The sequence below is a fragment of the Emydura macquarii genome, unplaced genomic scaffold (assembly GCF_026122565.2).
Source record: "Emydura macquarii macquarii isolate MOO-44397 ecotype Brisbane River unplaced genomic scaffold, CSIRO-AGI_Emac_v2 contig_1390, whole genome shotgun sequence".
Classification (NCBI taxonomy): Eukaryota; Metazoa; Chordata; order Testudines; family Chelidae; genus Emydura; species Emydura macquarii.
In genome coordinates, this window is record NW_027131527.1 from 5908002 (window position 1) to 5931922 (window position 23921).

A 23921-nucleotide genomic window follows, 5' to 3' on the forward strand; every position below is an offset into this window, starting at 1 on the left:
TGGGAAATGATTTAAACCAATGATTTTCTCTTGATGATTTAAATAGCCTTGATTTAAATCAATCTACCCTACCCCACAGATCCTTTAATAGTCAACACATTAGGCAGGCTCCCTTCTCCTATCAAAACAGCAACTGAGGGGTGTTGAAGTCCATGTAAAATACCTTATGTTAGCAAAGTGTACAGCTCAACATGTGAGATTAGAATTTTAAATACTGTCTGATTCTGATGGTGACACAAACGGTCTGTTCCTGCCACCAAAACTGGCCTGAGGCATTATTTTTCTCTCACTGAAATAAAGTAAATAAAAAAGGCATAGTATCAGTCCATTGGTGCTACCTGGGCAGTGAGGATCAGTAGCTGTAGAAAGTACAAGAAATGGTAAAAACCACTTTTAGTTGTTTTAAAGAGGGATTTGTTGAGAAATCCATTTAATTCATTGAACTAAATGTGTAAGTGGTCCATGTGGGCTGATTTTTAGTCTAAATGTGACCATTTGGGAAAAATCTAGACACAATTTATGAATTCTGGTGGATGTTATGAAGTTATGGAATTGTGGTACCACACAAAACCTCTCTGCGGATGTGCAATCCCCTATTTTCTGACACCGGCTGTACCTTGTCTCTGCCAGACCAGACAACAGCCTGTTACACCTTAATGGCCACCTATTCTGGCGGCAACACCTTGAGACAACTGGCTGGCTGAAACTGGAAGAAACTAATCTTTCCAATTTCTCAGCAGGGAGGAATGAAAAATCCACAGCAGCAGAACAAAGAAACCAGGTGGGGACACAAAGTCAAGAAACGTCACACAAAACGTTTTAGATGGGAGAGATAAACAGGACCCCCTAGTGTGAAAGCATGCCTAACTGCAGGACCAGCCAAGGTCAGAGAAATCTCTCTGACCGAGAGAGGCTCCATGATTCTAAAGAGAAGCTGCATGAGAAGGATCCCAGAGGATTCTGTCCAAGCCTAAAATACTCTCCAGAGTGGTGAGAAAACTGAAGGAGAAAAATGCATATAGGTGTGCTTATTATTTTGTCTAGATCTGGGTATCTTTCATGCTAAGTTAAGAGTAATGGTGTTTAGAATCCTGCATAAAGTGTCTGTTGCCTTCGTTATTGCATGCACCTGAATGCTAAACTGTAGCCCAGAGCACCCACAGAGCTGCAATTATCGCAAATGGTGTGCTTCAACTATAAAAAGGTTGAGGGGTCAACACTGGTCCCAGGGACTAAACAACTGGACTGCCAGGCTTCCAGGATGGCTCTGAAGCTAACAGTATAGTCTCAGTCAAGAACACAGCTCTGTAAGACAATGGAAAACAAGATTTTTCTTCAAATCACCACTGTTGCTTCTGCATTTTCCAGCTAAAAATAATTAGTGGTTTATCCTGAAGTAATAGAGATAAAACTTAGTGCTGTATACAGTAAATGTAACCACAGCTGGCAAACAATGACCACTAAACGGAAATTCAAAGAGCATTTGAGAGTTAAAACTTCCTCCACAAATTCTCAGAGCCTGGCTGAAAATATGTTTAATCACTGCAAAAATAAAAGAACCATTACTGCTATTCCCCCCCTCTATGGTTAAAACTTCGAAGTACATTAAGCACTAAAATTGTGATAAAGAACTAATTTTAAAGAAGGCAAACACTGAAATAGAGGATATGAAAAATGACATGGATATCTAAATTTAGTGATGAACCCTGTTCAGAGGGGGAAAAGAAAAAAACTTGTATCATCAATGTAGTTTCTTTAGCCATCAAGCCCTTAGCAGCAACAATCTACTTACAGCAGATACAGGAAGGAAGAGACCAAAAAAATCCGATTAATGCCAGAGCACTCAAGAACCTCACCACAAGGTATTTTTCTAAATTAGTAAAAGGATCTTACTAACGTCATTTACTACTTCTCCTTCATTGTTTCCATTGAAAGTGTGTGTAAACATGCTACTATCAAATGGAATACTTCAGGGTATATTTTCTGTTCAAAACAGTGAACAACTCCCGGTGACAGAAGTTACACACATACATCAAGAGATTAGCCAAAGAGATGAGAGAACGAAGGAAGCAGAATTCTTTACTTCAGAAAATATCTACTAGAATATGTTAAGTTTCTCATAAATGTATATAATAAATAAAAGTATTCAATATTTACTACATCAAGAGGTATAGAGCACAAGATGTAGTATCAGAATAGCATTTACTTGATTAACAGCTCACATACAATTAAGATTTTTGAAGGGACACAACTTCACTCAATACATCTTTTGGACTGTCCTATAATATTTTTTATGCATTTTTAACATAAATGTCTACACAGCCTCTTTCATTCACAGAATTTCAAAGTGCTTTCCAAACTATATATAGTAATTGCACAACTCACCACAGGAAATTGGCAGCTGTTTAAGAGAGCCCAAAAACATTACACAATAGGTTAAAGACAGATAGTGAATACCCCATCGATAGTTGAAATTTTTCAGAGGAATTTGGCTAGGATCACAGTGTCACATCTCATAAGTGGTACCTTCCACTTGCACGGTGGTCCCCAGAATCAGATAAAGCACTATGCAGAATCACCAGCTAGTTCTGACTGACACCACTTCAACACATAAGTCTTCCCTGGATGACTCCCATCCAAGCTCTGATCAAGATTGATCCCTGCTTACCTTATGAAGTATGATTAAATCGTAATCAAAGATGATGATCTGGTTGCGGTTTCTGTATTTGTTTTAACATATTAAAAAAAAGTGTAATCATACTTGAGTTCACAACAGAACTACACTAGATCTTGTTTTTCATTTTTATTGCCAGTGGATACTACCCACCTTTGCGCACATACTCTCCAACATGGAGGAAAATTAGTGCAAGTTACCTGTCCCTATAGTACTGCCCTATAGACTAATGGGACTTCTTCTGAAGGGATCAGCAAGTCAGGCCCTCTCAGTCGAGAGGCATATCACACTTGTTCCATAGATATGAAACTGTGAAGCAAAGGAGGAGGAAGGAACTGTACATACCATGAACACAAACATTTGTCAAAAAGAATATAAAGCTTCTGAATTGCCTCTTTAGCCCACTAGGAACTCTGAGGGTGGTAATCTCCCTGAAAGTAGGTGAAAAGTGTCTAGTGTTGCTGAACTCACCCAATGAGACTGAATGTTTCAGTTCCAGACAGAAACAAGTAAGCACCATACTACACCAAGCAAGCCACCTGCACCCGCTCTGAAAATGGAGTCACAGATGAAGACAGATGATCCCATCCTACTACATATTAAGCAGCCAGGTATTGTAGGTGTTCATCTCATACACAAACTCTAGACACAAAACTGGAAGCCCTGTACTAGTGAGGAGCTAGAGTTGCCATCTCCAAAACAGGTGTCCTATGATCTCGAGAACTTGCTAACAGTGAGATGAAATTTAGATCCAAAGGGGATTTAAAACAACAGATTGGCAGGCAGGAGGAACCAGTCATGCCTGTTCCTGAGGACAAGCCTTGCCTTAGGCTGAAGGGGCTGAGATCAACTCCTCATCTTCTATGCTACTACACTCTTAGGCTGACAGGAAATATTGACCAGGCCCATTTGAGAAAAATAAGCCCTTTGCTGTTCTTTTAGTAACACAATGAGCATGGAGATGGTACTGTAACCGAGCTCCAACCACAATCTCAAAGTACAGTAAGTAGATGTTAACTATCTCACTACTAATTACTTTTTAAAATGCATATTAGATATAATACACTCCCATTTATCCAAATTTGGAGGCGGTGGGGGGACATCCGAAACTTTTGGATAACTAAGTGTTCAGATAAATGGAAGTGCTATTAACTAACACAGGGCTCCATGAAGGATACACCATAGATTCAGGTAACTACGATTTTTCACATAAAGGGAATTATAAGGTATTCTTCCATTGATATTAGGTGGGCTCAGAGTTCCTAGATTGTACCTTTTACAAAGATATAAACTAAGGAGAAAATGTAAAAATTCTGTGAAAATTAATACTGTCTGCAATACATTAAGATAGGAACAATCTCAAAGAGCTGCAAGAACATATACGTACTATGCTGTTCATTTCAGAAGACTCATAACTTCCACATGGATGGACACTCCCAATGGGCTCCAACCCTTCTTCGTCCCACATATATGTTCCATCGGAACTATCAGACGGAGAAAGTTCTAAAGAGGAGCCAGCTCTGTAGTCCATGTCCGGAGAAATCAGGTTGTTCCCAATAGTATGCTTTGTGCTTTCATTCTTGTCATCTATTGCTTAAATAAAAATAAAGAGAGTCAACAATCCAAATACTTTAGACTAAAATTAACACTTACATTCTGTGTTATTAGCATGTAAAAAGATCTGAATGGAAATGCGGGTAATGGATACATCTTAAAACATTATCTAATGTCACCCATGGTAAGCTTCGGAAATTACAAACACCACAACTTTTCCTTCTTGGGTCTCAGGACGTTATAAACTCAATATACTCATAAGTACTTTCTACCAACCTACAATTATTTTCCCCTTCCAGCCCTGTAATAATTCTAACAGAACGAAAAGTATTTCATAAAAGGATCCTGTGACTTAAACTTTGAATTACCCAAGTATGTTGGGCCCATAAGACAGGTTTTCAACTGGCAGAATAGTAATACCTCTGAAGAAAAAGAGAAACTTGTGTGACAAAATAGCCTTTAATTAGTGGAAGAATGTAGGATATTAAAAATCTCAACAACTGTGGCAAACAACTTGTCCTTATGCCAAAGAACTTATAAACCAAGTATCTGAAAATATTTTTCCAAGAACGAGAGCAACCTTCCTCTACAAAAAAACCCAAAAACACATTACTGAGATTGATTACATTAGGCTAAATTACTATCTACTATACACACAACATTTCTAGTAACAATGCTATGGTTCAACAGATATTTCATTATAATCCCATGTTTACAGGCATTTAAATGCAGGAGTTACTTTTTTCTGAACCTTTTTTAAATATCGAGGATCAGAAATAATTAGTTGCTAATTATGATCTTTTAAGAAACTATTTTAACATGATTTTTTTTCCTTTACTGTTTGCACTCTGCACTCTAGCAAGTTCAACATATCAGCAAGGTACAGGGCGCCAACTAGGCAGCTACTGCTGCAGAGAGAACAGCCTTTTCCAAGACCAGCAGTCCAAAGAGACCCATGCAGGAGCAGAGAGAGAAAGTGGCAATATATTTACCCCCACCAAGAATTTGGTAAAAAGGAGAGGAACATCACTCCCTCTCAACCCAAGAGAGAGATTTCAGGAAGTTGGGGGGAAGAGACAAGTGTACCACAAAAAAGTACAAGGGAGTCAGAGCCTGTTTTAGTGAAACTAGCCCTGAGCTGTTCTCCATGTTCCTCCACAGGAAACTTAAGGACCATCTTTACTCCTCTTTAACTCCCACCAGGAATGGGAGAGGAAACTAGGCTTGTGTCTCTCTCTATCCCCAGCCCCTCTGATTGGGCATTCACCCACCCCAACCTCAAAACATCTGAAAAACTAAAATTGCCATGGATTTATTCCTCAGTGTGAACCAGCGCCTCTGATTTAAACAAGTTTGTTTTAGAAATCATGTACTATTCTAATGGCATAGACCAACTCCTTTGCTCACGTGCATAAAAGGATTTGTGGAAATCTACTTGGGGGAAGTGGCACTATTGACTTCCCCTGGCAGGACCTTGTAGATTCCATCACCTGGGACACCTTCCCCTGTTGTAGATGCTAGATACATGTAAGTTACTGCTGTATGAAGGAGGACTGAGGGTCTGTTTTGAAGATTGGGGGCTTATGAAAGCACGTACAGGGTGGCAGAGTTGTTTGCATGGGAGTCATAACTTAAAATCCTTAACTGGTGTAAATTCCTAAACATAACATAATACAAAATTATCCTTGGGAATTTGATATTATGGCTCCCATGGCAAATAGCTCTGCCATAAATTTATAAATATTTATAATACATTTATCTGTTAAAAGTGCTCTGAAGGTGTTTAGGCTGTTATATTAGACACCTCTTTAGAGCCCACAGTTCTAGGAAACACAGCGGATCAGGAGAAAGCAGTACATGATTCTCAGGGTATGTCTATACTGACGGCAGCAAAGTCGCTGCCGTCAGATTGATCTTTCTGGATCGATTGAGCCATCAGTGTAGACCCGCTCAATCGATCAGGAAGTCGACGCAGTAAATCCACCCCCTCAAGTGGCATAACACAGTTCCCATCGGCGCAGTGCACTGAAGACAGCGCACAAAAGGGAAGCCTAGCAGTCGACGGAGTTACGCAAGCCACTCTGTGTGGCTTGCATAACTCCAGTCGACTGCCACCGAATTTCCAGGTAAATGTAGACCAGAGCTAGGTCTCATGCACAGTATAACAGGCACCCATCGTGCACACAGACCCAGACAATGATGGAAAATCAGCTCTGGAGAAAGCTTTTCCTAGTATATTGCAACAGCTGTAAAAAGCAAAAGAAATGAAGAAATACCACTGCAAAAATAGTGGGTAAAATAACAAAAGTTATGCTAATAGTGCAAAAGTGATTGCTATGCAGATTTTTAAACTATGTTTAGCTTTAGTGAGAAGTGTCAGTTTTTACCATAAGGAGTTTTCATTAAACTGTAGCAACCACTAGTGGGTCAGTATTTCATTGGATTTCCTATCTTGTATTTCAGCATTAATTAATTAATAGCATTAATTAGAGATTTACTAATGCTACATTGAAACAAACATCAAAGATAAGCACAACTCACTCTTGAGAACCATAAACTGAAACTTGGCTGAGGTGATTTCAGAGCCATTGGCTATTATCTTTGAAAGCTCGTGGCAACAGGGGGAGGTCCCTGAGGACTGGAAAAAAAGCAAATATAGTGCCCATCTTCAAAAAAGGGAGGAAAGAGGATCCAGGGAACTACAGACCGGTCAGCCTCACTTCAATCCCTGGAAAAATCATGGAGCAGGTCCTTAAGAAATCCATTTTAAGGCACTTGGAAGAGAGGAAGGTGATCAGGAACAGTCAACACGGATTCACTAAGGGAAAGTCATGCCTGACCAACCTGATTGCTTTCTATGATGAGGTGACTGGATCTGTGGATGTAGGGAAGGCACTGGATGTGATATACCTTGACTTTAGCAAAGCTTTTGATACTGTCTCTCACAGTATTCTTATCAGCAAGTTAAAGAAGTATGGGTTGGATGAATGGACTATAAAATGGATAGAGAACTGGCTAGAGCATAGGGCTCAACGAGTAGTGATCAATGGCTCCATGTCTAGCTGGCAGCCGGTCACAAGCGGAGTGCCCCAGGGGTCGGTCCTGGGGCCGGTTTTGTTCAACATCTTCATCAATGATCTGGAGGATGGGGTAGATTGCACCCTCAGCAAGTTTGCGGATGACACTAAGCTGGGATACCCTGGAAGGTAGGGATAGGATACAGAAGGACCTAAACAAACTGGAGGATTGGGCCAAAAGAAATCTAATGAGGTTCAACAAAGAAAAGTGCAGAGTCCTCCACTTAGGAAGGAAGAATCCCATGCACAGCTATAGACTGGGGACCGATGAGCTAGGCAGCAGTTCTGCAGAAAAGGACCTGGGGGTAACCGTGGATAAAAAGCTGGATATGAGTCAGCAGTGTGCCCTGGTTGTCAAGAAGGGTAATAGCATTCTGGGCTGCATTAGGAGGGGCATTGCCAGCAGGACGCGGGAAGTGATTATTCCCCTCTATTCGGCATTGGTGAGGCCGCATTTGGAGTATTGTATCCAGTTTTGGGCCCCCCACTACAAGAAGGATGTGGAGAAGTTAGGGGGGGTCCAGTGGAGGGCAACAAAAATGATTAGGGGGCTGGAGCACAGGACTTACGAGAAGAGGCTAAGGGAACTGGGCTTGTTTAGTCTGCAAAAGAGAAGAATGAGGGGGGATTTGATAGCAGCCTTTAACTACCTGAAAGGGGGTTCCAGGGAGGATGGGGCTAGGCTGTTCTCGGTGGTGGCAGATGAAAGAACAAGGAGCAACGGTCTCAAGTTGCAGGAGGGGGAGGTCTAGGTTGGACATTAGGAAAAAGTTTTTCACTAGGAGGGTGGTGAAGCACTGGAATGGGTTACCCTAGGGAGGTGGTGGAATCTCCATCTTTAGAGGTTTTTAAGCTGTGGCTTGACAAAGCCCTGGCTGGGATGTTATAGCTGAGGTTAGTCCTGCTTTGAGCAGGGGGTTAGACTAGATGGCCTCCTGAGGTCCCTTCCAACTCTAATATTCTATGATTCTATGAAACTTAAGGTCATTACGGGTTTTTTTAATTTTTAAAATATGAATTGCACAGTCATCATTTTTTCCCTTCTAAAAATAATTAAGGGTTTTTCCTTTGGAGGCCAAGTCAATTTAACACCTTATATTAGTAGTATGTTTGTACAGAAGACTGGAAAATCCAATATCCAAGGCCAAGGATTATTTACCAACCACTAATAATAATTATATGGGATTCAAAGCAACTACTAATTTGGGAATACAGAAAAATCAGTTTTACTTCACCATGATTTATATAAATTAGGAAAACTTAAACAGGTTAATATTTCAAATAGCAACTTATTTCTCTAAACAAGAGGAAGTTAAAAAAATAGAGCGCAACAAAATATTTACCAGAAACATCTATATCTAGCCATTCATTGGTGTTACAATGAGGTCTTTCACTTTCCTTGAGAGAAGTGACTGGATCTACCGGTGTTGCACCTCCATGCCCTAACTCTTCAATAAGGACGTCTTCTTGCTGAACTTGTATTGTTCTGTTCAGATCTTCTAGATCTATAAAGTCATCACTCAAGTCTTCACTCAAGTCATTCTTCTCAGAAGAGGACAAGGAAGATATGGATATTTCATCCACATCATCATTCATGCATATGACTTTAGAGCCATGCTTCCCCAGACTGTCATGAAGGGCTTCACCATATTCTGTTCTTTGACCTTCATTTTCTATGTCTTTATTCTCAATGGCTCCATTGATATTTACCATAAGCTCAGAGACTTCGACTATGCACATGTCAGTAGTTGTACTTTTGCTGCCATCCACAATGATCTTTCCAGTAAACTGATGTCTGCTAGGTTTCAGTAAAGAAGGACGACCTATTCCATACCCCAAAGAGGGTGCTGCCCCAGATGCATTTGAGAGCGCTGGCTTCTTTAAACCAGAGGCTGATATAGCAGCATATGGCCTGGTAAATCCATATCTTAAAGGTTCATTTCCACTCGGTACATCCAATTGTCGTGCATTTCTTGACAATAGAGTTGACCTCTGAGATGCTCTAATAGTCAGGTGTTGCTTTTGATAAGGCCTTGTAAGATCTACAGCTTTATTAAAGGAATGTGATCTGGTTAAGGATGCAGAGGGGAGGAAGGAATTCTGAACAGAATGTGAAAAACTTTGTGATCTAATCATTTTCTCACAAGAAAAAGGTTTAGTGTTGTCTGTGGATTGTGCTAAACTCTCTCCTGAACTGGTCCTGGTGACATTGGAGTTAGCTCTAGATCTCTGCAAGTCTACAGGTGGCTTATTTCCATAAAATCCATTTAAATGTGATTTTGGGGCATTGAGTCCAGAATACGAAGTCCTGCCAAATAATGTACCTTTGGTGAATTTCACTGAATTAGACAGTCCAGGCAAAGACTTTTGGTTTAATTCTTCTGGAGAGGATACAAACATGTTGGCTTGCTTTGCTGTTTTTGATGCTACTGACGAGGTTCTAGTCAAACCCACCCTGAGCACATCTTTACCAAATCCTCCTTGAGATGGAGAACACTTTTCAGAATCAACTAGGTTTTCATTGGAATTATGGGAAGAGTTAGACTCACCACCACTTTGATCACCAAACTGATATTTATTTGATTTTTGCCAGTTAAAAGAAAAGGACGGCATACGAACAGTGCCATTGTGCTTGCTGCAATTTTTGCCACTGCTACTATGAGAATTCCCTGACAAGTTAACATCTGTCCTATTTGGCATGGGCTGTAGGTTGCTCCCTAAAGATCTTGTTCCATACTTCGGTAACTTGGAAACCAAGGGTGTCCGGATATGATTTTTTTCTTCCATGAGCTATTGGGTGCATTGGTCCTTGAAAGTTTCTTGAATCTGTGGAAATAAAAAAGAAGGAGACAATATTACACCTGAATGAACAACTTTGGAGAACACAGTACAGCTAAAAATTATAAATGATGTGACAGCTGGATGCCTAATTATACCAGAAAAATAATTTACCTATACATATTTTATGAGTTTCTAGAGATGTTCTAATTACCCTAAGTCTATTGTGCAATAAATAGCAAACAAAATGTTTTAACTACAACTGGAAACAGTTTGCTAATGGTAGCCATCTTTTTAAAAGAGTCGGATCATTTGCCGTATTGCTAACATCAAGTGTTAAAACTCAGTGTCTGGCCATACAAAAGACCATGATTGATTTAAAAATAAGTGTTGCATGTTTTTAATTTGCCCTCTGGTTTCTAAGCCTTTAAGATATACTTGTTTTACATTTTTAAGCTTTTCTCTGCATGAAGGCAAGCTAAAAACGACTATTTAAAATGAAAGCTGATAATTTCTCATGCAATCACTTGGTTTCAGCATATGGGGCATTATGAAAACACCTTAAAATATCACAAGACTCATGAATAAGTCTCACGAACTGGCAACACTGATTTGTGAGAACTGTAATATAGATTCTAACAGGAATTAGTTTTCAAAGTCTTCCTTCTCCCTGGCAAGATTCCGTCCCCTCACTCAACAGTCCCCACTCCCGAGTAGACTCCAGACTGCATGGAAAGCTACTCTGTTCTGCAGCTGGAAGTTAAATACCCCCGACTCTTCCCAATCCACCTCGTCTCTGAACTTCCATTTGAATTAACAAAAGCACAAGCCCTTAGAACATAAAGCCCTTGCTGCCTGGCTTGGTGAAGGAGGGACACTTTCTGAGTTCTCCCTTCTTGTTGCATATGCATGGCTTCCCACTCAACAATCCATTAGAATATATAGGACCTACATGTAGTTGTCCACTCAAAAATCTGAACAAAGGTCCTTTCAGTAACAAGAACTCCAAATGCCTCATCCAGAATTTCACACCTTTAAGCAGCATGAACAGCCACCCAAACTTCAGCAGTTGTAATATCACAAAGGTCCCAAATGATACACACTTGGCTAAAGGGTAGTGAATAAAACCAAGTGAACGACAAAGTTTAAAATTGTGAATATGTTTAGGGCAAAACTGCACCAGAATTGAGGACAAGGAGTCAGAATGATAGGACAATATACTGAAGTACAGGTACTGAGCTCACAAACTCAAGCAACAAGTTACTTTAATTCTGTAATGTACTTTATCTTTTGGGACTTTTCAATCGCTTTTGGTAAGTAAATAATGCTTATATACTGCGATTTTGTAAACGATAGATGGCATATGCTATGCATTGCAGATGCCACCAGTTGTGCAGAATTTATTTATTTTTGGTGCGTTAGTAGTTTTGGGGAGATCACTGAAAATTCTTTGGTTATTGATCTCTGAAATTACTTTTTTATTCAGGAGATGTGCAATTTTTTTTAATAGCATTCCACAAGGTTTAACATTAGGACTAGCTGAGTGTGATGTTTACACCTGTGGATGAGTTGCTTGCAAAGGAAAATAAGACTTGCTTTTTCATTAATAAATAAAATTTTATGCATATTTTTTAAACAAACAGAAGACATGAGCCCCACAACCTCCTTTAATATTAGAAATTTAGTTCTATGACATCTAGAGCATGGCCAAAAGATTATAAGACACCGAAATCTGAGAAACAGAGGAAAAATATTTAGTACACTTTAAAAAATGTAATATCCATTTAAATGTATTCAATTCCAATATCTAATGAAAATTTAGAAGCATATCTTTGTTAAAGATTCAACAACCTCTGCCCACTCAATTAAGGAGGATTCATAATATATATATATCAGATCCAACGCCAACCTTTCACCCATAAGTTCCTTCAGCAAAAGCAGGGAAGTCCAGAGTTAACATCCTTGATATTTCTAAGTTAAAAAGTTCAGACTTTTTATAATATTTTTGCAGAGAAGAAATTACAAGCCCCAGTTATTCCTTATAAAGAAACAAAGCTAAAACAACAACCCCAGTATTTTAAGAATCATTTGCAAATCACCTGTAAGACTGACTTTTCTCCATTCTACAGTATAATTTGACTTCTCTCACCCAAGTTCTTTACCAGATTCCCACCTCACAAAATAAACAAACAGAAAAAGTTCTTTTCAGCTTCAGTTTGTCATATGGTCTGTGCCAGACAATTTTTACACCAGATTTAGTACCCCTCCCTTTCCACCCCCAAGACAAGTTTAACAATATGGGACTTAGGGAAAATATGTTAAACAGTCCAAAATAAGTAGAAATTTTCTTCAATCCTTTTTTACCCAATTTTATCTACAGAACAGCTTGTCTGTATGACTTTGTGACTCAGAGTATGTCTACACTGCAAAGAAAAACCCACAGCTGGCCCATGCCAGCTGAACTGGGCTCGCAGGGCTTGGGCTGTTTCATTGCTGTGTAGACTTCCAGGCTCCAGCTGGAGTCTGGGCTCTAGGACCCTAGGGAAAGGAGGGTGCCAGAGCCCAGGCTCCAGACTGAGCCAAGAAGTCTACACAGCAATGAAACAGTCCCACAACATGAACCCTGTGAGTCCATGTCAGCTGGCACAGGCCAGCCATGGGTTTTTATTTGCTGTGTAGACATAGCCACAGAGAATACTTGGCAAAGAGCTTTTGCAAACGTTCTTGCAAATGTTCACCTAACACCTCACAAAGTCACTACACCAAACACATCTTACAGGTTATTCATCCATAAAGAGTAACATGTAAAGTTATCTACAGAAAGCTCAGAACTTGTCAAGAATCAGTCATTGCAAGATGTGTATGTGGGTAACGTTTAAGGAATAATGTATTTATATTGTAAAATATGCCTTATGGACTAGAGTAAAAATTGGTCACCAAGTGGTAGTGTCTCGATGATGGTTCATTCAAGTTACTCCTCCCTAGTCAGCCGGCAAGGTAATTCAAGATTCTATTGTCTACACTTGCCACATTCCACAAAAGTCAGTAAATGAAAAACTATGAGAAACAATGAAAAAAAATCATTTAAACATAGAAAAACTCTACAAGGTAGAGGTTTATCCTGCCTGTGAATAGACACAAAAGACATTTTTCAGTGTAAGCATAAAGAAAGAAAATCTGAATCCATTCACTGAGGAAAACCCTGACAGAAGGGGATGCTTTCATGAATGTTTGTATGTTAGTTATTGATAAACCAGCAAGCTTCTCAAATAAACTGAACTCGGAGGGGAAAAATCAACTTTATTAGGTAACAAAGTTAGCTATTGATAAATGTAGATGCAGGCTCATGCTTTATGATTTTGTTTTGTATTATAACCACGTATTTCCATTGCTCTCTTGTTTCTAGTTAAATCTTTATTCTTTCTTATACTGAAACAAAAGAAGGTTTATTTAAGTGCTCACAAGGGCTGTGTGGTTTACAGGAGCAGGGGTTTAGGAAAATACTGGTAAACTGGGGTATGCTGCACCCTTGGGTGCAGAAGATCAGGAAATTCTGTGAGTAGCTAGTATCAGGGGATGGACATCACAGGGGAATGATTCAAAAAGATTGAGGTGCACCTAATGTTAAGCTGCCTGGGGAAGGAAAGAGCTGGCATAAACCCAGAGAATGCCTGAGTGGCTGAAGGACTGGCAGAGTCAAGGAGCTGATACCCAGCTATCACAAGACAGACACCATCTCACTAGAGGCAGGAGATAACAGGATGACTCAGTCCTGAGTGCACAGAGAATCATCATAGGCTTGAAGTTCAGTTTGTTTAAAAGATTGTGACAAGACTTAGACGTAGAGAACAGAAATAGCACAACAATGAAAAGCTTATTTAAAGTTACTTATTGACAAATTAAGGCCATCAGATTGACATGTCAAAGTCTGGGATAACACATCACCTTCATCTTGTATTTACAGAATAGATGGTGAGTAGACAAAACTACCATTATAATTGCAAATTAGCATTACAAACAATAAATAGATATGGAATATTGATGGCAGTGTAGGTATCCTATTATTGTTTCTGCCATCTCTATCATGGCAATGAAGAGCAAGTAAACAGGCAAATCAATCTCCAGCCATGTCATTTACTATAGTTTCCAGTTACTGTGTCCAGTTACTGTGTTTAATGTAGGCCACATTAAAAGTAAATCAATTCTATATTTTAACATACTCAAGCTTTCACTGTCTTACCATACATACTATGTATTCATCAACAATCAGGAAAAAAGGGCTACTGAGTTCATTTTTTAAAGTGATATTTTAAGTGAAACACTATTTTTAATACTTCAGAAACTAAAAAAGTCCCTGGTTCAGCAGCTCTGGACAAGCTTAATCAGCAATTCAACTATCAGCCTAAATATGTTGCCAGAGTATACAGACTTTATTTTTTCTAAATGCAAAAAACAAATGGAGGTAATTCCAACAATATGCAAGAAACTAAGATTCAGGATTGATCATGGACTTTTGGTCTTCATAACAATCAAGTTATGAAAAGATTCTCTCAGGTTCTTGCTGGAACAAGATGGAGAGGTAAAAAACCAGCACATCTTAATTTTGACCCTTCCCTTTTCTCCTCTCTATTCAGGACTGACAGAGCAGCATTATGTTCTCAGATTCAGGCTGCCTTTTATATTATGCATAAGACATGGATAGCCATGAATAATTGAACTGTATAAGACCAGGGAATTTAGGCATGACAGTGCATCCAGCAAACCTCCTTTCCAACACTAGATTACAAATGATGCATTCAAGAAGTGAATGGGATTGAAATTTTCAGCAGAAGCCTGGATATTGTAATATGTTTCACAGCTAAGAGAATGAAATAAAGCCCATACAAAATGGTTTAGGAGTTCACAGTGCCGCACTATCATATGAAGATAGTAATTTAAGACCGAGTGACATGAACTTTGTCACAGTACAGTGTACATTCATCTCTGACTCTTCTCTGCTAGATAAAGGAATGACATTGCCTAGTGTCATAGAAGATAAGCAAACAAACTTTTCTTGAAGATTGGTTAAAATATTTTAAATTAAAAAAAAAAAAAGAAATCAAGGAAACATTCCAAATAGTGTTTTTGTTCACCTATTTTAACTGTTGATTTGCAGAATGCAACATATTTTGGTATTTTGCTAACAGAGTCCAGTTTTAAAAATGTCAAAGTTAAGGAATAACATTTTTATTGGTAGGCAAAACCACCAAGAATCAGAAATGTTAAACGGAAATATATTTTAAAAATCTCCAAGAAGTTAGAAGACTTCTGTAACAAATCCTAAATATCTCCATTTGCTGATTTTTTTTTTTTAAATGAAGATATCATACTTCACCCTAAATCTTTCCTACTTACTATTCTGGCCATCTTTAAGAAAAATTACCTGTAATAATTCACAAAAAATAAGTATTAGACTCACATGTCTGGAACTTGTCCCATCAAGCACAAGACTCAAATGGGGACTCCCAAAGCAATGAAATTTTGAAGGATGCTCCCTTTATATATTCACTTCCAAACACAAGGGCAAATGTAGTCCCTTTTACTGCCACTTCCTTAGAGCAGGGAAAATATTTACAAGAGTCAACATGAATCCTATTCTACATGAAAGGTGAGTGCATGAGTGAGAATATTAAAAATTCATACCTTAAAAAACAGAGAAAGGAGAAATATATTTATTTTCTCAAGATCTACTATTAATACATTCCTACTTTTCAAGATTTTGGGGACGTACCTAACTATAAGCTCTACAAGGATCACAATAAAATAAGTACTGAGCACAGGTTTCTAAAAACAAAATAATGAGTTTAATCAGTGTTCATATTGCTAGAAGCTAGTCCATAGAAAGCCTACTTATTATAAAGGCATCATACCAGCCTGAAAGTATGTTTCTTAAGAACGACTATAATAAAGAGCTCAATAGATCTACTTCTAATGTGTATTCAGCGCCATCTGTGGCATTAAACAAGCTAACAAGTTTACTGCTTTATTCATATTCACATTGCAATGTCTGAGAATGGTTTTTATCCCTACCTTGTATCACCAAAATTGTTTTGTAAATTCACATCAATTATACTTCTGCCCAGGGTAGAGCCCTGCAAATCCACAGATATCCGCTTTATATCCACAGATCATTTCTTTGTGGATGGCAGATCAGATGCAGATCTCAAAGGCCGGAGAGCAACTGTCTGCAGCTCATAGCCTTTGACGCAGCTTCCTCGCCTTTGAGATGGGGATAGGGGCTGGTTGCCAATCAGCTGTTCTGTGGGGCTCCCTTGCAGGCTGCCAATCAGCTGTTGGGCAGCTTACTGGAGGGGCTGGTCCCCAAACAGCTGATCAGCAGCAGAAACTGCAGTGGGGCGGCCTCCAAATAGTTGATTGGGGGCCCAGAGCTGCGGATGCAGATGACCTAGATTGCAGATGGCTGTCAGAGGTAAATTGATTGGGGCGGATGCAGACTGACATTTGTGTATTGGCGCAGGACTCTAGCCCAAGGATCACAGATAGCCAAGTTCGGCCAGCAAAACGCCATTATTAATGATGGACATGCACAAAATAAGATCAGCTTGCTTCAAAATCCAGGTTATGTATGCAAAAATGACAATTAGAAATGACATTTTAATTGAAAAGTGGGCACATTGATAAAGTTCTCATTAGATTGATCATAGAACTCGGCGTGTTTTAAGACCCATAGTCACCTTTCAGACGAGACCTGCTTTTTAACCAAGTCTTAAAAAGAGAGAGTCAGGTCTCATTGAGAACATTAACTAAAAAGCTAAGGATGGCATTAGATGCATGAATCCAAATGATAATGCTTTAATTAAACTTCTGAGTTAGGCTACGTAGGATTAATCTGAAGTCATATGTTAAGCAAGTGAGCAAGCTAATAATTATGTTGGGGAAGCATAACACCTTGATATTATGGAAGAATTTTGAAAGACAATCAGCCATATCTAACTAGACAAAGTTAGGCTGTTACTACAGATGAAGCCTGTTCTAGATGAGGATCCTATGATTGGTCAATAGCTGGCTGTCATTAAAATTCAGTAAGCTAACTGAACATTATTTCAGTGCAGATGGTACACAACCATGGCTTATGAGACATAAGGCAATGAATGCTCATCCAAGATGTTTCATCTCCGAATGCACCAGGCATAAGGACAGAAATAGCTTTTGGCAAAATAATCCATTAAAAATGGATTATATCCAACCTGAAATTAACAGGTTTGAAGAAATTCCCTTCACATGCAGGAAACTGACCATTAACCTCTGAGATCAAAGTTGACCACTAGGAATGACACATGAATAAGCCAAGGAGGATCTGCGTAGTTTCTTCACAATGCGAGACCTACCTATACACTACAAATAGAGGGCTTGCATGGGCAACCTATTCACAGGTAAGCTTTGCTTCATACTTATGCAAGATAAGGGAAATCTTGTATGACAATAGCCAGCCTTACTTTACCGGAATCACACACCAAGAATTAAGTCCTCACCAGCAGATCTGATTTAAACTAAAGTCATCCCAAGAGACAATAGGTTTAAGCCATCTGAAGTATCCTCAGGACATTCGTACATGAATAGACTGCCACCAAAGATGGCACTTCCAGAATTAATTCCATGTCACAAAAGACAAGTCTCCATTTTGGATTTCTAACAAAAAGAACTGAGAGAGTAAAAATACTGCTGTGACCAGTCAGTCCGCCATGTGTCTACATAAAATGTAGAAGTCCACCACTTTTGGAGATTCTTGCAATGGCTGTGTTTATACTGACAGCAGCAAATTCGCCGCCACCAGATTGATCTTTCTTGATTGAGCCGTCAGTTTAGACCCGCTCAATCAATCAGGAAGTCGACTGAGTAAATCCACCCCCTCAAGAAGCGTAGTGCTGCGTTGACATGAACGCTGTTCCCGTCGGCACAGAACAGTGTGAACAGCGCGCAGAAGGGAAGCAGAGCAGTCAACGTGAGTTATGCAAACTACTCTGCGTAGTTTACGTAACTCCCATCGACTGCCGCTGAATCGCGAGGTAAGTGTAAACCAGCCCAATGTGTTACTCCACACAAGGGGCAGAGTGCTCTCCAAGTCCTAACTAGTTGTACACAATAGGAAAATATAAAATGTATAACTTCGCACCGGGCAAGTGGATACAATTTCTTAGGAAAGAAAGACAAGGAAGAGAACCAAAAGTGACATAAGTTTAAGTATTTCCGTGCTCACTGAGAAAGCAGGAAATTTGCAGATCACCTTGAGTATTAAAGAGGCAAAATTAAACCGCATTCTCACAGAAGAAGGAGAAATACTGGTTTCAGCCCGACTCACAAACAAGGTCCTCCCTTCTAGCCTGCCATAGCAGAGAGGAAAATGTGTGGAATGGCGATACAGTGTGTGAAGGAGAAATAAATATCTTCTTTTCCTTGTACTTTATTTTGAGTATATCCACTCATTTACAAAGTTTTTAAAAAGACATGCAACAAGATGACGAACGGGAACATAGGCACCACCTATATTAACACTGAACATTCCATAAGGTTAGACATTCCTTTTTGATAATTTTCTTAACATCTTAAGGGCTAACTGTATTAATCTTAAATATTCAGTGCCTCCCACTTCACTTTTCCACATATTCTATTTCCTTTCATATAGTCGCATTGTTACCTTAAACTTTTCATCACTGTAATAGAACAGTAAATTAAAATTAAAAAATGCTAAAACTAACAAGTTTGATTCAAGATGTTTAATTGAACATTGTCGTATTAAAAGTGGTCTTAGCAGCAAGTAATTGACACTGCCAAAATCAACTGTCACAAGATTCATGAGAAAGAAATCACTGTACTTTAGTGTCAGGCACATTTTCTGTTAATTAACTATAAGAAGCATGCCAGCATCAATTCCCACTCAGAACCCATTTTGTCTTACAAAATTATGTAAGCAAACAAAGAAATCTGACTGCCTTCATAGTGATAAATTAAAAGAAAAAAGCTGAAGAGGATATTCCACCATTGCAGAGGTTGAAGAGGATATTCCACCACTGCAAAAAGTCCAACAAAAATATCAAACGTCTGAGTACAGTAATTTACTACAAAGAGCTTGTGCTACCTTGGCTACTGAATTTAAAAAAATCTAATAGCTCATCAGTGATATGCATATTGATTCACCAGATGCTTGGAATACCCATGACACTGAAAGTATCCAGAGATTTGTAATTTATAACCAGTATATGGACTTATTTTCCAAACTAAGTTTGAATAACGGATGCCCAATTTAAGTGCAAGAGTATAGTTACCAAGAGTCAAACACTGACATTAAATAAATTAAAGGTTAACTATTAGCCAGTAAACATCCTATATCCTGTGAAGACAAATGTGTGTTTGATACAGACTGTACCACATCACACAGTCATACCAGACTACGTTATGCTGTGATAACACACTATAAAAATGAATCAGCTGCCAGATATTACCTGCAGGGCAAAGATCTGATAATTACTAGAAAATTACCATATACTTAGTCTTATTGTAGGATCCGTCTCCTGCTTGAGGCACTGAAGCCAACATCCTTTGAAACCAGCAAAGACAAGCTTGTTTATGCAGACAAACTTTAGAAAAGGGAGTAAACAAATTCATGAACAAAAGTGTTTATATTTTATTAAACGTTTGATGAATATTTATCTATGTCAACATAACTTTCATTGAAGCCAACCAACAGGAGATCTTGCAACCACATGCTTTTGTTCTCATTTGACATCTGGGACTTGTTAAAAATTAAGCCTCATCTTTTATGTTTATAGATTGGTAAAGGCTTAAAATTGAAATTTCAGACAATGACAGATTGTGAGTTCTATAAAGTACAGAATCCTGTACATCTTCTGCCTTCTTGAATGGAATGCATTTGCACTACACTATCTACTCCATTAATCATTTAAAGATCATCTGGCTCCCCACTGAATATAGTCCAGTCCTTTATGGGATTGTCCCTCATTCTCAAGTATTGCCTCTCTCTGTCTGTGACCACAAGCCCCAACGAAAGCTGTATTCCACTAGAACAATGAAACAATTTATTGGATAAGCTCAAACATGCAGAAAACAAAAGTTTTCACAAGAGCTACCCGTAGACTATATCTGTTACAGGAGTGAGTTTCATAACCCCATACCTCAGAACTAAAATATTAAACTCCTCTCTCGGATTTAGCCTTCCATCTGTAAGTTCTTCACCCAAATATGTAACACACCTACTCACACAAACAACCAGCCAATACACTAATGAAACTTTCTCCTGCCAGCTGAGAAGGAAGAAAGTTCTAGTTTTATGTACTGTGCATAAACTATGACTCTACAGTGATGAAGATCACACTAGTAACTACATGGATAGCATACTTGAAGACAATTGGTAGAATTTGAGAAGACAGCTTCTGTGCTGATCCAAGATGTGACATACATACAAGTTAGAAAGGGGCTAAAGCCTACTTGGTTTGCAACATAAAAATTCCTCTTTAATGTTCATCATAATTTAATCTCTCATAGATTAAACAAGGTAAAAGAGTTCTTTAACAGCAGAAACTCAAAAACGGAAATAGTATTCCCAAGAAGATTATTTCAAATACACATGCATATAGCTGTATTTGAGTACATACCACATCTGAATTATATTTATAACTAGATTATTCCCTAAAAATATACAGATTTTTCTCCTCTGATTCAGGATACTTTTTTTTTGTTGCATCCAACCTCAACTATGCAAAATCGCAATAGAGATGTGCTTCATGATCAACCTATCTTGGAACCTAGAGATAGTATATAAATTGAAAAGGTTACCATTAAACATAGTTCAAAATGTATAGATTTCCATACTTGTAAAGTTAATCTTTTCCACATCCCGCACCCATCCCACAAAAGGAGGAAAATCGAAGTAAACTAGTTGAATAGGAACTACTCTCCCAAATTTGATTGGTACCCAATCAAAAGGGCAAGCAGTAAAAAGGATGAACTGAGCTTGAAGTGATTTACATCTCCACATAAAGGAAATATTATGTGACATGGGGATGAAACTGCTTTGATCTGGCCCTCTAGGACTGCAACAGCAACAACATTATAACATGTCTGTATGCACTGTCTAATCCATTTAGATTATCTCTGTGCAGTATTACCACCTTCCATATTTCAAACTATTAAAACAGCTTAACATTCACAGTCTACATGTTGAGAGCAGTTACCTAGCCAAGACTACATGACCTCACTTCTACACATAATTACTACAGGTTATAGAAGAACACAAGTCAATTTATAGCCTGGATAAGGAGGAAGAATTTTAGTTAAAAATTTATGTTAGCAAGTAATCACTTTATCTTTATGAAACAAAGATATAATGGAGGATCAGCCAGCATGGTGGCATTGAAGCAATACAATATAAAACTCTTAGCAAGGGTAAAAAGGATTAGTTATTGTTATGGATTATAAGGAAACATAGCACACTCAGGCATCTATTATCTAGGTTAAGACAGGAGAATCACAGATGTACAAGATCCTGAACAGAAAAAGGCCAAAAAATGAAGAAAAGCAATTTAAAATAATTTATGTACATAAATGGATTGTTTCAATACCAATCAAATTGTCAAATCTCTAAAGAAGGAGTAGCTTTCATTGTTGGAGAGGACAGCATGTAGAAAAAACAGCTGTTCAGATGATAAAATAGACCCATCAGGATTTGCTGTGTTTACATGGATAAGCATTGGTGGGACAATTTAGTCTTTACTCTGCAAAATTCCTCTGACCCCAAAGGGATTTTTTGCCAAAACTCTACCGATACATAATGGAGGACAGCAATATATTTACTAGGTTTACTTATGCAGACCTCAGAAGAACATTCCAAGAATAGTCTTTTATGCCTGATGAATCCAGTTTGTATTACTAAATATTGAACCCTCTCAAAACACACAAACTCGCAAGTTCTTAAAACCTAATGAAAAACAATGTAAAGTAATATACTGGGTAGTAAATTTAAATTCTGGAGAAACAGCATTCAACTCTTCCATGTCTGAATCCTAGAATACATCTAAATTTCAAGATGCATACCGAACTTCAGCCCAGCTGTGATTCAGTAAATGCTGCAAAGATACAGAAACTATTCAACTGATTTGCAGCCAAGGTTACAACTGATTTGCAGCCAAGGTCACAACATTTTGTCCTTACATAAACCAGCTTCCTGAAACTTTTAAATCAAGTGTAGCATAGCACCACATGCAACTAAGAAAACACATTCATTCACCAACCACCAAAAGTTTTGGAAGCATAAATTTCAAATTAATGATAAACGTAAGACATCTTCTCACCTAACACTTTACCAAAGTTATGTTGGTTAGGTAGTTTGAGGGAAGCAATCAGAGATAATGGTGGAGGTAATATCAGTCCCTTTGAATGGAGGGAATAGGTCTAATATTAAATAAGCAATTTATAGGTGACCTCAGACCTCCAGCTGCTGGTCAAGATCATATTAAAGCAACAACCCATTCAGTTTTTTACTACCTGTGTCTGGCTAAGAGGTTGCAACATTTTCTTTCAGATGCAGTCCATACCACCATTACCCGGATATTGTTACCTCAAGATCAGACCGTTGCAATGTGGTCTCCATGGAGCTACATCTTAAAATCATTCCAAGACTGGAGCTGAGGCAGAATACAGCATTTTACTTAGTAAGTGATGCATCTTTCTGGGAGCATATATATATTCTATAGGTGGAGTTTAAGGTGTTGGTTATACCTATAAAGCCCCAAATGGCCTGAGACAGGCTGGCCCAAGGGATCGCCTGTCTCTCCATGCTATACTGCCACAGTTGCTGTCAACAGAGATACTCAAGCTGGATCCTGTTCATTATAAAAAAAGAGACGAGACAGATGACTTATTGAGGTTCCTTCTAACACTACAATTTTATGATTCTCTGTGTAGGCTCAGACTATGGAACCAGCTCCCTCGCTTATGTCTGAAATAGTCAATCTGGTGACCTTCCAGGCACATTGCAAAAAACATCTGAGGACTCAAAGTATGCTTCCCAGAAGCATGAAAGGTAGAAAGGCGTTTCTGTAAGCTGGATGGCTGAGTTTCCGATGAAATGATTAAAACCCTAGCAGCATTCAAGTAATGTGTTATTAATGTTTTGGAGCACCTAGAAAATTGGATAGCCTTTTTTGTATTATTATTTAAACCTAAATTTATAACAAAGGATACTGGGTAGTATATACAAGGTGCCAGTGCATTATTTAAAGTGATATTCCAGCCTGAACTCCTACTTCCACTGTGGATATAGTTTCTGAACTGTTTCTCAACAAAGCAATATTTAAACACCAAACCATACAAACTACTGTAACACGTTTTACATAATGGTTTGACATAACGTACAGTAACTCTACTAGCACCTCTCTTATCCAGGTTAGCTCAAAGTCACTAATTTTAAGGATCGCTTTCCAGCCCATGAAAGTTCCACTTTCCCCACAATACTAACTATTTTATTTATATGTTTAAATAGATATATTTCAAATTAAGAAAGCAAGGATAGGAGGAGCATAGAACGTTTCCAACAAGTCGGATAACCACCCACTGAGTATATAATTGCATAGAAAACACTAGGACTGTCAAAACAATTTTTAAAAAATCGTGATTAATCGCAGTTTCAATTGCGCTGTTCAACAATAGACGAATACAAATTAAAATGTATCAAATATTTTGAATGTTTTTCTACATTTTCAAATATATTGATTTCAGTTACAACACAGAACACAAAGTGCTTGCTTTGTATTTTCCTACAAATA

The 23921-nt window shown here is 38.4% G+C and overlaps 1 protein-coding gene across 7 annotated transcripts in view; it reads right to left on the bottom strand.

The window, feature by feature from the left end:
• Positions 1-23921, bottom strand: part of CCSER2 (coiled-coil serine rich protein 2) — a 132253-nt gene that overhangs the window by 101757 nt on the left and 6575 nt on the right. For all 7 annotated transcript variants that reach the window (XM_067552530.1, XM_067552529.1, XM_067552532.1 and 4 more), the window contains exons 2-3: positions 8649-10131; positions 4062-4267 (exon numbers count right to left, since the gene is read on the bottom strand). In XM_067552530.1, coding sequence (XP_067408631.1) covers positions 4062-4267; positions 8649-10092 — 1650 coding nt within the window. In that variant the 5' untranslated portion in view covers positions 10093-10131. The remainder of the gene's footprint in view (positions 1-4061; positions 4268-8648; positions 10132-23921) is intronic.